General features: G+C 32.4%; 1 protein-coding gene across 7 annotated transcripts; it reads right to left on the reverse strand.

The window, feature by feature from the left end:
* Positions 1 to 6,903: 6,903 nt before the first annotated feature.
* LOC110653294 (uncharacterized) lies at positions 6,904 to 16,378 on the reverse strand. Of its 7 annotated transcripts, none has more exons than XM_058141261.1 (10): positions 15,885 to 16,378; positions 14,686 to 14,833; positions 12,145 to 12,300; positions 11,826 to 11,931; positions 11,366 to 11,548; positions 10,659 to 10,824; positions 9,687 to 10,000; positions 8,920 to 9,009; positions 8,580 to 8,650; positions 6,904 to 7,244 (listed from the first exon to the last, which is right to left on the reverse strand). In XM_058141261.1, the coding sequence occupies exons 2-9, from the start codon at positions 14,698 to 14,700 to the stop codon at positions 8,586 to 8,588; spliced, it is 1,095 nt and encodes a 364-aa protein (XP_057997244.1). In that variant the 5' UTR covers positions 14,701 to 14,833; positions 15,885 to 16,378; the 3' UTR covers positions 6,904 to 7,244; positions 8,580 to 8,585. The 7 variants fall into 7 exon arrangements, with proteins under 7 accessions (XP_057997244.1, XP_057997245.1, XP_057997241.1 ...); XM_058141262.1 differs by lacking the exon at positions 6,904 to 7,244 and adding an exon at positions 15,521 to 15,628 and having other exon boundaries at positions 8,357 to 8,650; positions 15,885 to 16,375; XM_058141258.1 differs by lacking the exon at positions 6,904 to 7,244 and adding an exon at positions 15,521 to 15,645 and having other exon boundaries at positions 8,357 to 8,650; positions 15,885 to 16,375.
* Positions 16,379 to 16,941: the final 563 nt, after the last annotated feature.

Consider the following 16,941-nt stretch of genomic DNA (forward strand, 5'->3'; position numbering starts at 1 on the left):
GAATAATATTTTGATCAAATAGTAACTATTTATTTACATTTCTTTTAAATCCCGAAATAATACAAAAATATTTTGAATCACTGACAAATTATTTATTTCAACCACAATTTATCAAACTATGCATAATTTAAAGGGCGTTGCCAACAATTCACACAGTTGAACGCATGACCCAAAATTCAAATAGCCGAGGCTAAGAGGGAGGAACAAAGACTAGCTAGTATATATGAGTACTCATTCAAACTCTTCCCCAACTGGCAAGTCAGAGAGAAAGGAACTCGCCCCATCTAGTGGAGGAGATATCTCACTAGACAAGCTAATGAGAATTCACAACATATTTTGCCATGTCAACTGTGGTTTTAAATCATATTCAAAACAATTTCTATTTACAAAGTGTTTATAAATCATCAACATATTTAATCATCATAAATTCATGCTCAAGGTTAGCAACACATCAAACTTAAAATTTACAATCCTAAAAAATATGCAATAAATCCTTAAATGCAAAAGAAAATTTACATTTAATTTATACAATTTCATTCAACAAATTAAAATTCTCAACAAAAAAAAAATATAAATTATAAAATAAACTTGTTCAAATCAATTTAGAAGTGAAAAGTAACAAAATAGTTAATTGTGCACAAACCTTATACGAGTCGCCTCTTGGCCTTGACTCGATGTCTCGGGTTCTTTCCCGGTATTCTTTTCCACTGAAACACACAGTTTCACAGTGTTTCAGTAACACCGTTTATCATCACTCTAAAAATAAATTCAAATCTACTTATACCTAGCTGTAATGTGCTAAACTTGATATTCTTTAAAATTTGTGTTTCGGGGTTACTATTCATGATACTATTCAAGTCAATTTGTTGACTTTCTAAGGCTTAATAGGTATGGGAATTCCAACTTCACCCACATACCACATTTTGGTTACTAAATTTGTTAGTTTTGATTGTTTACTCAAATTCTAAGTCTTTTAGGCAAATTTGCAAATTTTTAATTTTGGGTATCTTATGTTACACTATTCCATTGGTCATTTTACTGTTAGAATTTGGCTAAGCTTTCTTCATAGAAAATGTTCCCTATTATCTTAAATTTATTCTCCTTTTTGAATCACTCCAATTGGAGTTTTGTAACTCAAGTTATAGCCATTTGAATCATACCTACCGGATTGGACTTAACCCAGATTTCTGGGCACCAAACTGGTTCTGGCAGTTTTAGGTCACCAATTTTGGGTGGCTAAATGACTTGGTTAAGAACATAATTTGGGTTTGTGTTCTTCATAAAAGTTTTAGGTCTATATCTCAGCTTTCCACTGGTAAAATTTTAGGTCATTTAGACCTGCCTAGCTCAAGTTATGGCCAAATGAACAAATACTGTTTATTTGGTCATTTTTGTACAGGTCAAACTGCATAAATCCGGATTTGGTCAATTTGTTCACTAGGTTTTGGTCACTTTTTGGGCATGATTCCTAAATGAAAAATGTTTCATTTTGTGTCTATTTTCATTCCCAATTGACCTCACACCAATTGGACATGTAAATTTTTAGTTTTGGTCCCTGAAATGGACCTTGGTCCTGCTGCCTGCAGCATGACCATTTTCAATCCGAATTTAAACTCACTTCTAACACTTCCAACGCATCTCAATTGGTCACAAATGACCATTTTTCATCTCAAACAAAGTCAAACACACCATTTGACCAATTCTCACATTTTTGCCTTCCAAAACCCTAGGTCCAAACCCTAATTCACCAATTTGTTACATTTATTGAATTCTAAATGCATATTTAGTATTTATACATTCAATCACACTTAACTACTTCATAATTTGCATCAAAATCACTCATTTCAACCTAGATTTACTGCTGGCTGAATTCACATATGGTCCCTCAACAATAATTTTCTTTTCATTTTAAATTAAAATTCTAAGCTAAAGTAACTCAAATCATATAAATTTAAACATTAAATTTCAATCTAATGCTTACCTCAACTTGGAGTTTCCTCTTCCTCAATTCCTTCCTTTTCCTCTTTTCTTTCCTTGCTCAAACTTCTTTTCAAGTTGTCTAGACAAGTTTTAACTATGGTGGCTTACTTTTATATGGTGAAATCTTATAATATACAAGCTAAAAAATGAGCTTTAATGGAGTTTGTGGAGAGGGAGGATGGCACTTGGGTTGAAGATAACTCTTTTTGTTTTTTTCTTTTCTTTTCTTTTTTGTTTTTAGTCTTATGGAAGACCATAAAATTTAAATTAATTAAATTTATTAATTATATATTTATTGCATCATGCATGATGTCATGCATGATGTCATCACTTTTCACTTTTCCTTTTTCTTTTTTTTTCTATTTATTTTTTTCCATTAGTTCTTTAATTTAATTTTCGATTCTAAAATTTTCTTTTCTCCGATTTTATTTGACAGTTAGGTCAGGAGTCAGCTCTCGGGGTCAATTGACTAAATTGCCCCTCGCCAGTTTGACCCGGTTTATAAATAATTCAATATTTCTTTCAGATCCTTGACCTAATTATTTGACTGGCTTAAGAATTCTTTTTTGTGATTTTCTCTTTTCCACTGTGTTCGCAATAGTCCTAAGGACCGCAGCGTCACATTTTTCGATTCGAAATTTGAGTTTAGACTGACCTCGCAGTCACTTCCCGGGAAGGTCACCCATCGCTGTGACTCCCGGCTCATTTAACCTTTTATATTCTGTTTTTTCTATTTTTACTTTTCTATCTGGTAATCACTATTTATTTTCGATCAGGGCTTTTCGAGGTGTCTTAAACATAGTTCTAATCCTCTTAATTGTCCGGACCGATATCGGTCACTGGAACAGTAACATATACCAGGCTATGCAAATAGGGGTGTTACAACTGGGGCCACGACCTTTTCCATGTTTAGAATAGTAAATGCAAGCCTCATTCACTTCAGGGAATGGGATAGAACCAGTTGGTCAGTTGTTATGATTTTTCATCAATAATTCATTTTTTTGTTCAACCACAAGAAGGCATGAAATCAATTCAGAATATTTCTGAAAACTCTTTTCTCATTATCAGTAATAGTTTCTCCACATAATTTTAATTGAGAAGTTATTCTGAACATAGCAGAATTATACTCACTAATTGATTTAAAATCTTGTAGCCTTTAATGCATCCCATCATACCTTGCTTTTGGAAGTACAACCATTTTCTGGTGATCATACCTTTCTTTTAGATTGTTCCAAAGGACAAGCGGATCCTTCACAGTTAGATATTCAATTTTCAATCCTTCATCAAGGTGATGGCGAAGGAAAATCATTGCTTTGGCACGGTTTTGTTTTGATGCTTGATTTTATCTTTGATGGTGTCTCCAAGACCCATTGCATCTAGGTGAATTTTAGTATTTAAAATCCATGGCAGATAATTCTTGCCCAAAATATCAAGTGCTATAAACTCAAGTTTTGCAAAGTTTTCCATGTTGAAGTAAACTTTTCATGCCTTAAATCTATTCCAAAACAAATGCTTAGAATGGTAGAATCTTATGCTGATAACGTATTATAAAAATAATAGTATAGATCAAGATAAGAAATGTAGAGAGAATTTAGAGAGAGAATATTATTATAAGAATAGAAGATAAGTCTGACAGTGTATATATATATATATATATGGTTGAGGAAACCCCCTATTTATAGCATACAAATAACATACCAAAAGTCATAATATTAAATATAATTCATAGAGAAGTTAAATAAACTCATTGAAAAACTAAATGGACATCAATCATAAAAATGGTTTTATAACAAATTTTATATAAAAATAAGTTTATTATTTTTTTATGTTTAAAAAAAGTTCATACATTTTTAAATTAAATATTTATTATATGATTTAAAATATATATAAATTTTAATATAAATATTTAATCTAATAATTATAAAATTTACTAATCAACTTATATGGATACAGGGCATTACTAGAAATTAATTTTAGGGGTAAAAATGAAAGTTAAAAAATAAATAAAATCTTGATAAAAAAATAAGGATTAAAATAAAAATATAAAATATTAAAAGATTAAAATTAAATAATATAAAAAAATATGAATGAAATTTATATTGAAATGTAAAGATTGAAATAAAAATAAAAATATTAAAGAAATAAATAATAATTTTTTATTAAATATACTAAAAATTTATAGATGAATTTTTAATTTTAAAAATTATAGAGGGCAAAAGGTAATTTTTTAAAAAAATATTAAATTTTTATGGATGGATGGGAGACCAGGGACCCAACTTGTACAATTGCTTTGCCTTTTTTTTTTTTTTTTTTTTTTCCGTTTTGAACACATGATGGAGTAATGGACATATTAGTGCCAGCACAGCAAGAAAAGGTACTGAAAAGTTGGAATGTCCAGTGGGATCTAAAACTTTGCAAATAGCTAGGGTTATGGGGACAAGCATTAGTTAAAAGTTGTTATCCTAATCAATAATGGTTATTATATCAGAAAAAAAAAAAATATCTAAGTCTGCTCCTGACAAACAATGAAAATATCTCAGAGATTCATAAATAGAAGAAATAGTACATGCTGTATAGGCCACCAGGAAATTAAATGACGTGAACAACCAAAGAAGAAAAAGGGTATGCAGGACTTGTCAATATTTTTTGGGGTAAAAGTAAAGGCTGATGTGGATGTGGAATAGTTTCCTACGCTTATGTATTTAAAAAAAAAATAAGAAGAAAAGATATTGAATTTTCCTGTTAAAGGATGTCATAAAGATATTATTTACTAAATGAATATAATAATATAAGTTTGAGATATACTTATTCTTTATTAGAGCCACTATAGCCATGCAAAAGGATAAATTTAGTTTAGAATTAAATCCTTAGAAAGGTAATTGATCCAAATTAAATACTTCAGCCAAGAAAAAAACTAGGATGCTGGCAGCTGGAGCCAGGAGGACTGACCTGACGGCAGCAATTGGTGGTCTTCTCGGCTGAGAGGGAGGAAACCAATGGTCTGGTGCTGGTATTTATTTTTTAATTTGTGCCTGCAATGACTGTTGGCAGCGCAAATTAATCAAGCAATATTTCATTATAATTTCCATTGATTTTGAATGGTCTTTCGTTGACATAGACTTTACTATTACAAGACAAGAAAATCGTATATAGTTAAGTCAGATTATCTTTTTTTTTTTTTAATTAATTGATTGGCTAGTCTACTTGCAGACTCGTCCTAGGCAGCCAAAGTCCCGCTGCCATACCGACTAGAAGTAAAGAATTTTGTGCCTTCTTCTTGTGATGTTAATTTACTTTGGATTGGTAGCTGGAACTGGAAGTTTCCCAAAACAATGGGCTTGTATTTGTCGAGTCTAAGCAGGTCTATGTAAACATCGTCTAGGCATTGCTTGTTGGCTTATCCGAAGCAATTTAATAAAATTCAATGAATTCATGTCCACCAAACGCCTGCCCTATGGTTAAACATTGTAAACATTGCCCTTTTTTTTTTTTTTTTATCAGATTACAACCTAACCTTATCGATGGGAACAGCTAACTGAAGAGTGGAGTTGGAAACCTAGCCCGACAAAAGAGAACCCAACCTTACATTGACAGCAACCCAATTGGCACAAATATAAGCAGTTCTAGGAATAAAATTGACAGGCCAAGAATGACAGGAAGCTAACAAATGAACGACAACCTCTAACTCGATAGGAGCCAGATGGAGACCAGAACCTTGGTTAATTGAAGACAATAAAATTCAAAAATCACATGAGAGAAGCCACTGCTGCTTGCAAAGTGAACAGCTGATCTGAAAGCAATCCTTCTGCCGCAAGTGGGGAGATACAAGAAAAAGATGCAGCACTATCTTCAATCACAGAACGAGAAGAGTTTCGAACAATCACCCGATACCCAACAGTAGAAAAGTCCCAATCAAAAGAGGCATCGACATTCACTTTAAAAGTACCCGAAATAGAAGGTAGTCAATCAACTTGGCGATGCACAGCCGGACTGTCAATGTTTGGCAAAGAATGATGGCGAAACAGCGTACTTTTTGCAGCTCATCATCAGCATTCTGGATCTTTTTGATAGTAGCAATGGGGTCTAGCAGGATTGAATTAAATATTACAGCATTTCTCGGCTTCTAAATAGTGATTGAATCTTACAATTCAATAGTGAATAATTAATGGATTCGGTCCATTCTTTTTTTAAAGAGTCATTAAACCTATAGTTTCAAAACTTATGATTTTATTTTATTTTTACTATAAGAAATACACATAAAATCTTATCTAACTATTTTTCTTTTTTTCTTTTTAATTTATCTCTCTAATTATAGTTACCAAATTATAATATTTTATATTAATATATCTGACTTTAATTTAACTTATTATTTTTTTATTGTTTAATTATTTAATAAATTTAAATGAAAGTTTTCAACATATCCACACTGATAATTATTATTTATAAGTTCATAATTTATAATATAAAACTATACAATATAATAAAAATATATTATTTTATTATAAATTATACTTTTAATTATTTAAATGATAATTCTAATTATCAAATTATGTTATTGTAACATTTTTTACTTATTTTTTAGTACATATATTATTTTTAATTAATTATAAAAAATTTTATTAATTTGATTTGATTCTCAACACTTAATTTATAAGATGAGGATTTTGATTTTCTATTCGAATCTTAATTTTACAACTGTGGTTTCTATATTATACTTTTATTAACACTTCCATCCTCAATGTTTAAAAGAAGATTATTTAATCTTTAAAATTTAATTTTGTCAATCAATAAGTCTTTTCGTTCATTTTAAAGCCATTTTGCCGTTAACTAATAGGAAAATATCAAAATACCCTTGAAGGATCTCATTGGCTGTGAATCCCACCTCCAGCCCAGCCCATCACCCTGCCTTCCCTTTTCTCTATGTTCAACAGAATCAAACTTTAGGCACTATTTCTAAATATCAAGAGACAAAGAGTGTCAATTATGAACTAATTATTAAAAATAAAAAATAAAATTTCCAATTTTCTTTCTTTCTCGCCGACAACAATCTTTCTGACAATGAGCTGCGCATGATTCTGTTTCCAATAGGCAACGGTTCGTCCCATATGTTCACACAATCTTATGATACAAAACGTTTTACTCTTTGGAAACAAACAATGCAATGTTAAGAATGTGAATGACTAACCAGGCATTTCCATAGGTGATTCCATGGGTGATGGCATTGCTTCTTCTCCTATCTTCCATTTTTTTGCCAAAAGGGAACACTAAAATACAGTGAAAGATGGACAATGAACAACTCAACAATTGTGGTTGCGTTAAACTAGAACAACAGAACTTGGATGCCAGCCACCAGTCTTCTTTTAAATGAAAATGTGATGCAAATGAAAGAGAAATCAGGGATTTCTTTCTAACTTCTTCCCTTCGAACACAGACATCTACAACCAGTTTATTTCGAAATGATTTTCATAGCGCGTCTGTGCCCCCTTTTTATTTCTATCCCTTAATTATAATTTATTACTTAAAAATTCTTTAAATTTTAATTTTGTTGTATAAAAAATTTCTCTAAGTAATAATAGATTCTCATATTAAAAAATCCCTTTTAGTTACTTTTTAGTGAAAGATTAATTATTTTTCCTTTTTTAAGAAGTAAATCGTTGTGATGACCTAATATTTTTATGATAGATTCAAATAATAATTAAATAATATTTTTTAAGTATATAAAAAAAAAGATAATTTCATTATTTTTTTTAATTTGAAAACCTACTATAACAATTTTAAAAAAAAATTATGAAATAAAATTAAAATTTAAAAAATTTTTAATAACAAATTAAAATTTAAGCACAAAAATGAAACATAAAATTTAAAAACTAACTATAAAAATTACCCGTTACTTCCCTATTTCTTAATTTCCTCATCCACCATTCCATTACTATTACTAATGCACTACTCCCAAATGGAAACCATGAGTATATCATTCGAAATTCGATCAAATACCGCAGTCTTCAAGAGTAAGATCCAACAGTAATCACCAACATTTCGGCACTTGTGAAGTCCAAGGTTGCAACAGTGGTGGATTGAAACCAAACTAAAATCAAGCACCATTTCAGGGACTAATGCTATATATTCCTTTTCAAAGGTCCTTTTTTCTTTCTTTTTTTCAATATATTGGTGGTAAAGGGAAGTAACCTTTTTACCCGAAAAGCTGTAAGAAGTATTGAAAATAGATACGGCATTAACTCCCATAATACTCCATAAATAAATGGAACTCCACAGTCCGCTATAGGAACACTAATGTCATGACACATCATTTGCAATCCAGGGTTATGGTGATCGAGTCATTTCCCATTCAATAAAGCTCTATTTTGACAACACCAGGGAAAAACAAGTAAAAACTTACATTTCTACCATTTTATTGATGTGTTAAAAATTACAAGAACAGGACTAATTCCTGTGCCCATGCTAATACCAATCAAAGTTACCACAATACAAATGTTCAATTCTGTAAAACTGTCCCTAGAGAGTGGATGGAAAGTGTTTAATTTATTCATCTAACTCATTCGATCCTAACAATTTTGACCAGAAAAAGCATGGGACCTCACCTTAGACTAGGATTTCTCTTCATCTGACTGGGATGGTTGACCAGGGACAGAATCCACAAAAAATTCCTCCACTGTTACAACAATAAATCTAATGGTGTCAGTTACAAAAAAAAAAAAGAAAAAAGCGTGCATATACATGTAGAATCAGAAATATTTAGTATGGTATATATATTTTTTCCAGAAATCTATTACTTTCTTCAAATTATTTCAATAGGTATAAAGATATCAATAGAAGATACATGTTTTATCCAGCATTAAACATTTATTATTCATTCATCATCTAACTGAACAAAAAATGATATATGCATCAAAAAAATACAACAGAAGCAATCCCCATTACCTATGTCCTCATGCTCTGGAGAATCAAGTAAAATTTCAGAATCAGAGGGCAGAAATGGAGAACCAGGATAGTTTCCTAGGGCTCCCAAATCTGCAAAAGAGCAAACAATTCCAAGGTAATGTATTAATAAAAACCCTAGAAAAACAAAACTATAAGAAACATACAAGATTTCCAGAATTGGTTAGATATATTGCCAATTTGCAAAGAAATAGCGGCAGCATAGCCCTTGCCGCAGCAACTAACCAAAACTTCTGCAGTCATGGACAATACATTAGTGGTAGAAATTTTATTGTTTCCACTCCTGTAGACAATCCACTAAATTTGCTTTGAAATAGCAGATTCTCAAGCTAATGCAGTTCTAATGCATAGTTAATGAACTGGCATCAAAAAGCAACCATAAATTGGGCAGGCTGGAGCAAAGGATAATAGACTCCTGCCAAATTGGGATTGAGGGTGCATTGAGTTGTATCTAGCAGCACTTCAAAAATTAGTTTCAAAAAATTTAGGAACAACAAAGTGTTCTTCATAAAAGTTGCGTGAAGGAGCATGCAAAACTTGGATATTTCAATTATCTGCCTTCTATTTTCATGAAATAAAATCTCAACTTATGCAGGCACCCAGATTTCTTTCCAGGAGAAGATATCAGTGCTTTCTTAACATACATAATAACATATTCTAAACCAGCAGGGAAAACATGTCTTTAATAAGCAATAACACAACTTTCATGGAGCATTTAACTGAATTAACACAAAATATCCGCAATTTACCTCCCAAGTTTGATAAATCTGCTGTTAAGTCAGAAAGGCTGAAATTCCACTGAATCTGATCTAATGATCTGGAGGTGCCAACCCCACCATCTGGTCCAAGCTGCAATCCTACTGAGCTGGCCACATCAGATGTAAATGCTGTATCAAGTGCTGATGTGTCAACTCCCATACCTGATATTTCTGATGCAGTGAAGGGAAAGTGACCACTGGATGCCACTGATGTAGGACTCACAGGCATATCAGACATGGATGACATGGCACTGCTTGGTGGAACTACAGGAGCCATATCAGGCGTATTATCCCTCATTACCAAACTACAAAGATCGGTGCAGCACCCATTAGCTGTAACTTCTTTATGAAGCAAAAACTCATATAAAGCAAGACACTAAGTACATAATTCACCAAAATTACAGCATTGTTGACCATGGGCAAGCCAAAGTTATTGGAACATATCACATGTACTAAGAGAGTATATTGTTAGGAACCACCATAAGTTTACAAAATAATTAGTTTTTTTTTTCAATAACTCTTTTTTACCCACTGTACTACAGCAACATAAGCATAAATGAGACAAACACTAGAACACAATTCAACCAATCCTCAATCTTAATCTAGCTGGATCAGCAGTAAGGATCCTTTTTCCTCAAGTCTGCAAGGTTTAGGGGTGCATTTGTAGATACATCCTTTAATACATGAATAAATACGAAAAACAACTAAACCGATCATCAGCTAAAAGCACTTGGTAATCGAGGTTTAGACAGAAATCGAAACAAGCTGATGCTAAATTGCTCATCAGCTAAAAGCAATTGTTAATTTATAATTTTAAATAGCACTCATGCATCCATGCATAAATTTTGTTTATTTATTTATTCATGTTACTTGAGGGGTGGAGGGGTGTGTGGCGGCAACAACCAGGATAAATACCTCTACAAATAACTCAAGAAGAATGAGGAGAAGTTGAAAAATGCTCACTTGTTCCCAGAATTCATCCGAATTGGATGAAAATTTCCTGGAGCAGGGACTCCATTAACCACATGGCAGCTTGATATTCCACATCCCATGGAGTCAAGATGGGGCTGACCTGGAGCTGGCATTGGAGGTTGTTGCATGACAGGGTATCCCATAGGTAAATTGTTAACTGCACTGCAAAGAAGTGATGTTGAATAACAAAAACACTGAAGAAAAAAAAAAAAATCCAACATTACCATCTGCCTATCATCGAAGCCATAGAACCATCAGGCCCCACAGAACTTCTGTTACTAAGACTGCTTAGCACAAAAAGATGAATGACAGAGTTTGCAAAATCTAGGAATGTTCTGATCCAACATAAAGGACAACATGGATCATACATAAAATGTTGGAGGAAATTTAAAAAAAAAAAAAAAAAAGCAAGCAACCATGGTATCAATTTTTAACTTTAGATCAGATCTTTCTATTGGCATGCAAATATTGATAGCAAATCATGCAAAGGCATCTAAATGATTAAAAAGTTACTAAAAGGACCTAAAACATTATTACCAACATTTGGTTCCATTACATTTTCCATGGTACTGGCATGGAGATCTGCAAAAAGTTTGAAGTAAACAAAAACTTTTTGAAAACCCACTGTATTCTCTTGTGCTAATATGAGAAAAATCATTTGATTTCCATGACCAATTCACTAGAAAGTTTTAACTTACCGGGCATGGGATGAATCCCATTTTGTATGGGGGCCAAATGAACTTTTGAAGATACAGGAAACTTCATAAGATGATATTGATGTTCAAGCAAATGATTAAATAAGAGAATTTGCTTCTTCAGTTTCAGCCTTATGTAATAGGACCTGAAGAAATCAGCATTTTCTTCTTCCAACTTCTGCCATACTAAAAATCAAAAGAAAGAATATTAAAGGAAAATATCAGTGCAGGATACTTGAATGTTGAACAGAGAAAATAAGATCAATGTGTTGTTGGTACTTGTTAGAATGTTGAACAAAGAAAATAACTAATGATTGATCACCACAAGAATAATTAGGATTAGGTTAAGGTTTTTTTTTATCAATATATGGGTTGAGGTGTGTCTATAATGGAAAATCTTACATCAGCATCAGTTCAAACAAGTGGTTTGAGGCACCTACAAGACAAAGTTCAACAAGCCTACCCAGTGTTGTAAATCCAGGGTCTATCCTTGCACGTGTCAAGAGGGTTTTGACCACCTCATCTCTATTCATGTACAACTGCAAGCACCGCTCTATGAGATTCTGAACCTGCAACAGCCATTAATATTTTTTGTAGGGAAAAAAACTTGATTAATCAATATTTTTTAGGATTAAACACACCTTTTTTTTTTGTGGGGGGGGGGGGGGGGGTGGTGTGTGGAGGAGAGGGGAAGAGGACATGGACAAACAATTAAAAAAAGGCAAATGAACAGAAAGAAAGAAAAAAAAAAAAAGACTCAAAGAAGGAACAACTTCTCTTACAAGTTCAATATCTTGGCGTGAAACCTTTTGGCCATCATTGCTTGAAGCAGATACTGAAGCAGAGTCTGCTACAGGAGCCTCTGATGTGTGATTGTTCTGTTGGTCACTTTGAGAGTCCTGCGAAACTTGCGTTGAGGACTGTGTTTCTTGATTGCTCTGTAATCCAATAAAATATTTCTCTTCAATTTACGAAGAAGCGGCAGGACTTTCAAGTGATAGTTTTTGGCATTGAGGAAGCATAAAAAATAAGACTGATAGGCAAGTGAATGCCTAATATGTTCCTTTCTAAAAGCCCAAGTCTACAGAATTGGACATGAAAAACTAAGAAGCTACACTGTTGCCAGGCTACTTAAATTTTGGAATTTAAAAATCCTGGTTACCTATTTGGTCCATTCACCGCTATAAACTTGATGAAATCCTGCAAAAGGTTTCATGAGTTGGGTAGCCATACTGGTTACTCAGTGTTCTGGTGTTAGTCAACAATTTAAACAGCAGTGCTGGAGGCACCACATAATTGCTAATGGTTAATAGAACTTACCAGTGTTAGAAACTTAGAATATTATATTTAATGATGTCCAGATACAAGAGTCAAGGAAAAATGAAGGCAACTGCTGGAAAAGCAAGGAAAATGTTGAAAAGATGAAGGTTGGGGACCAACGCACAAGGAAACAAATAGAATGGGGGATGCTTTTCAAAAGCAAGGTGTGGGCATGTGTTGTGGAGGAAAAGAAGAGGAGACAGACTAAAGGGGGAAAGGAAGTGTTAGAAAGGCACGTAGAAAAGTTGAGATTTCAATGTTTTAGTTGTGCATTGCAGAATTGTGTAAACTGCAAAAAAATAAAATAAACACATAAAATACCAATATTTGCGTGGTTCACCCTTTTCATATAAGAATACATTCACAGGCAAGCATCTTTCACTATCAACAATAATAAATCATCATTACAAGTTTAAAACTATATTACCCATAAATCCAATTACTACCAAAAGAACCCCCACAAAAACTACTCATGGTAAATATATTAGTTAACCCTCTCAATTTTCCTCAACAAATAATCTAATATATTTAATACCACAACTATTACACCACAAAGGGCATTTTCAACTACATAAGCAATAACTCTCTCATCAATGGACAAGAATTACTTCCTCTTAAATTTTATACCCTTTCTCCACCTTAAGCCGAAGCCTCTTTCTTTCCATGGACTGTAATGGGCAGCAGCCCCTGATCAATGGGCAAAGCCACTCTCCATGAGCAAAACCACTTCCTATGGGTGAAGCCACTCTCTTCAATGGGCAAAACCAAATAACCTTTCCATTATTCTCCCATTTATAGTGTTAATTCCCTTAATTTTAATCTGATTAAGAATCCAACTCAATTTAAAAATAACACTAAAATAGGCATTTTACTCTATATAGAAAATATACCTCCATCCTATTGAGTAATATTTCTCTAACTTAAACTAGGAAAAAGTCTCTCCAAATCTCACTAGGATTTTAAGTCATAATTCTAACAATCTCCACCTTGACTCAATCTTCATCTTGGGTGTAACTTGCTTCTTTCTTCAAAAGAAAATCTTCGCGTTGTCAATTTTTTTGATTTTGCATCAAGAGCTCCACTTGAATTTCAACTCTTCACCATCACCATTATTGCAAGTGCGACTTTCTACATGTCGCAACAGCTCCACTTTCAATCATACTCACTAAAATCATCCCCAGGCTCTGATACCAATTTGTTGTGCATCGCAAAGCATATAAACTGTAAAGAAATAAAATAAACACACATAACATCAATATTTACTTGGTTCACCCTTTTCACATAGGGCTATATTCATAGGGATGCCATCTTCCACTATCAACAAAAATAAGTCATCGTTGCAAGTCAAAACTATATTACCCATAAACCCAATTACACCCAAGAGACCCCCAACAAAATACATTAGTTAGTCCTCTCAATATACTCTAGACAAAACCCAATATATTTACTACTACAACTATTACATTACAATGATGTCTTCAACTACATGGGCAATAACCCTCTAATCAATAGACAAGAATTCTTTCCTCTTGAATTATATGTCATTTCTCCACCTTAAACCAAAGTCACTTCCTTTCCATGGGATTGCGATAGGCAGGAGCCCTCCATCAATGGACAAAGCCACTCTCCGTAGGCAAAACCACTCCCTATGGGCAAAACCACTCTCTTCAATGGGCAAAGCTAAATAACCTTTCCATTATAATGTTAATTCACCAATCCTAATCTGATTAAATATCCAACTCAATTTAGGAATAACATTAAAATAGGAGTTCTACTCTATATAGAAAATATACTTCCATCCTATTGAGTAATATTTCTTCAACTCAAATTAGAAAAAAGTCTCTCTCCAAATCCTATTAGGATTTTGAATCATAATTCTAACAGTTTTCCCAACCAAGAATAATGACTACCCAGAAACCAGCAAAAGAACACAACTATAAAAGAATAAATTTGTCAAGAGCCCTTAAGGAGCATAATATGCACGCAGGGAGGGGCACACAAACCTGTAAGGTCTTCATTCCAGCTGACTACAGGTTGATGGCATCTCTTCAGTCCAGATACTCCTTGGCTGCAGCTAATGCCACATAGTTTGTCAAAGGAAAAATAAAAGCAACTACTTCTGTAACAGTCAGAGAACAAGGCAGTTTTTGCCTGAAAAGAGAACAACATAGAATCAATAATAGGAAAATGTTTTAAATGTGAAAGTTCTTCAGCTACTCAATGGAAACAAGAGATCCAGGCATCCAGCAACAAACTTCTAACTAAGCAAAGTGAATCATGATCTCAGTGCATACATTTATAGATGAAAGTTGAAACATGATTTCAGAACATGCATACTCTCTTCTTGTTCCTCAACCAAATTCGCCTCATAATTCCCACTGAACCGCCAAAAAAAGTAACAAGCAACGGTGATAATGTGCTATATTGAACAAACGTTTTGTCATTCATGCATTTCCCACTCCCAAATAAACAGGAAGTAAAATCCAATGATTTAGTCCTCCAGAATTAACAAATTGCATTAAGTGGGATCTTCGTTATTCAATTATCTGGTCCAAGTATTGTGTTTCACAAACTAATAAACCTCGTTAAACAGAAGTTAGAACCCGTGTTATTATTATTGTCCAACATTACACCAAAATTCTACATCAATTATCTAACTATTAGAGTGTTCCATTCAATAACCAACAAAATTAGTTCAAATTTCTTTCCTTTTATGCGGACAAACTTGTTTTTGAAAAAAAAAATTATTTTTTAAATCGATAAAATATGAAGTCCATGTTTTTCAATAGCATAAGAGACTCAGGATGGCCTTGAAACAATCATATCGTCCTTCATTACCACAAAATGGCAACGCACTTGCTATCCAAAAATTCTTCATAAACGCTCAAATATTTAAGAGCTACAGAAACGAAATCCAACAGATCTCAGTCAGAGTCCTATGCTGGCCTGAGAATAAAAATATTCTGAAAAACAATTAAAAAATGATACAGTTGGCAACACTTTAATTGATTAAACAAATAGCTTAATGTTCCCCACTAAAACAAATCCAACATAGAATTTAAAAAAATATATAATAAATTAATACATATAAGCTATGAAAACGAGTGATTTCTTTTCTTTTTATAAAACAAAAATCGATCAACTTTTGATGCTCGTGTAGAAATAAACAGTAGGATCTGCAAAAAAAAAAGAGCGAAATTACCTTGAACCCGAAATTCTGAATCTCCAAAATGCCAAATTTAGTTTCGACGAATTTAGGGATCCCAGCTCTTCTCTATTGCTCAGATTTAAGAAATATCAACAAAAACCAAGCTATACTGAAAAAAGAGTAAACAGAAATTCAACAAAGAGACGACCAGAAGCTCAAAACACTTGACAGTAACTATCGGTTTAAAGCTTGTCCATAAAACGTTTCCAGTAGAGCTAGAATTCAGCAAGGCCGTGGGAGAGCTAAATGATATTTACATCCAAAGAAAGAGGAACAAATGGAGGATTTTGAATGTACACAAGCAAGAGCTGAGATTAGCTGAGTTGATACAAAGTTGTTGGGATGTAAGTGGTGCTGTTGTAGGGGTTACTGTGACATTATAGAGAGCAAGAGGAGGAGACTCCCTGCAAGAGAAGCACTAGGAAGGGGGGAAAAATGGAAAAATCACAAGAACCTAAAATTATATATTTTTGGCCTTTTATACCTGGGATTTTCTCGTGAGATGAAAATGGAAATTGGAAAATAAAAAAAGAAGAACAAAAATAAATATAATTACTCTGAATTCCACGCGGCTTCTCACTAAGAGTATGTAATTTATCGAGATGGGATGCGGTCACAGTGCTGGTATTTTAATTTAGGAGACTTAATTATAATGTATGATTTATTAATAAATTATTTTAATGAATATTAATTAAAAGAGTTAATTAATTAGTAATGATAATGATTTATAATTATAAAATAAAAATATTTAATAAATATAATAATAAAAATAAATACTTTAAATTTTTAAAAAGGAATTGATTTATTACAAATAAAATGAAATGACTATTAGTTTAAAAATATAATAAATAATTAATATTATGAATTATTAAAGTTAAAATATATTAATAATTTAATATTAAAATATTTATTTAATTTATTTTAAATTTATTATTTTTAAAAAAATATAAAAAATAAATTTAGTTAAAATTATGAATTAAATAAAATAAAAAATTATAAAAAATAAATTCAATTAAAATTATAGATTAAATAAAATAAATAATATAGTTTA

This window comes from Hevea brasiliensis, chromosome 2 (genome assembly GCF_030052815.1).
Source record: "Hevea brasiliensis isolate MT/VB/25A 57/8 chromosome 2, ASM3005281v1, whole genome shotgun sequence".
NCBI lineage: Eukaryota > Viridiplantae > Streptophyta > Magnoliopsida > Malpighiales > Euphorbiaceae > Hevea > Hevea brasiliensis.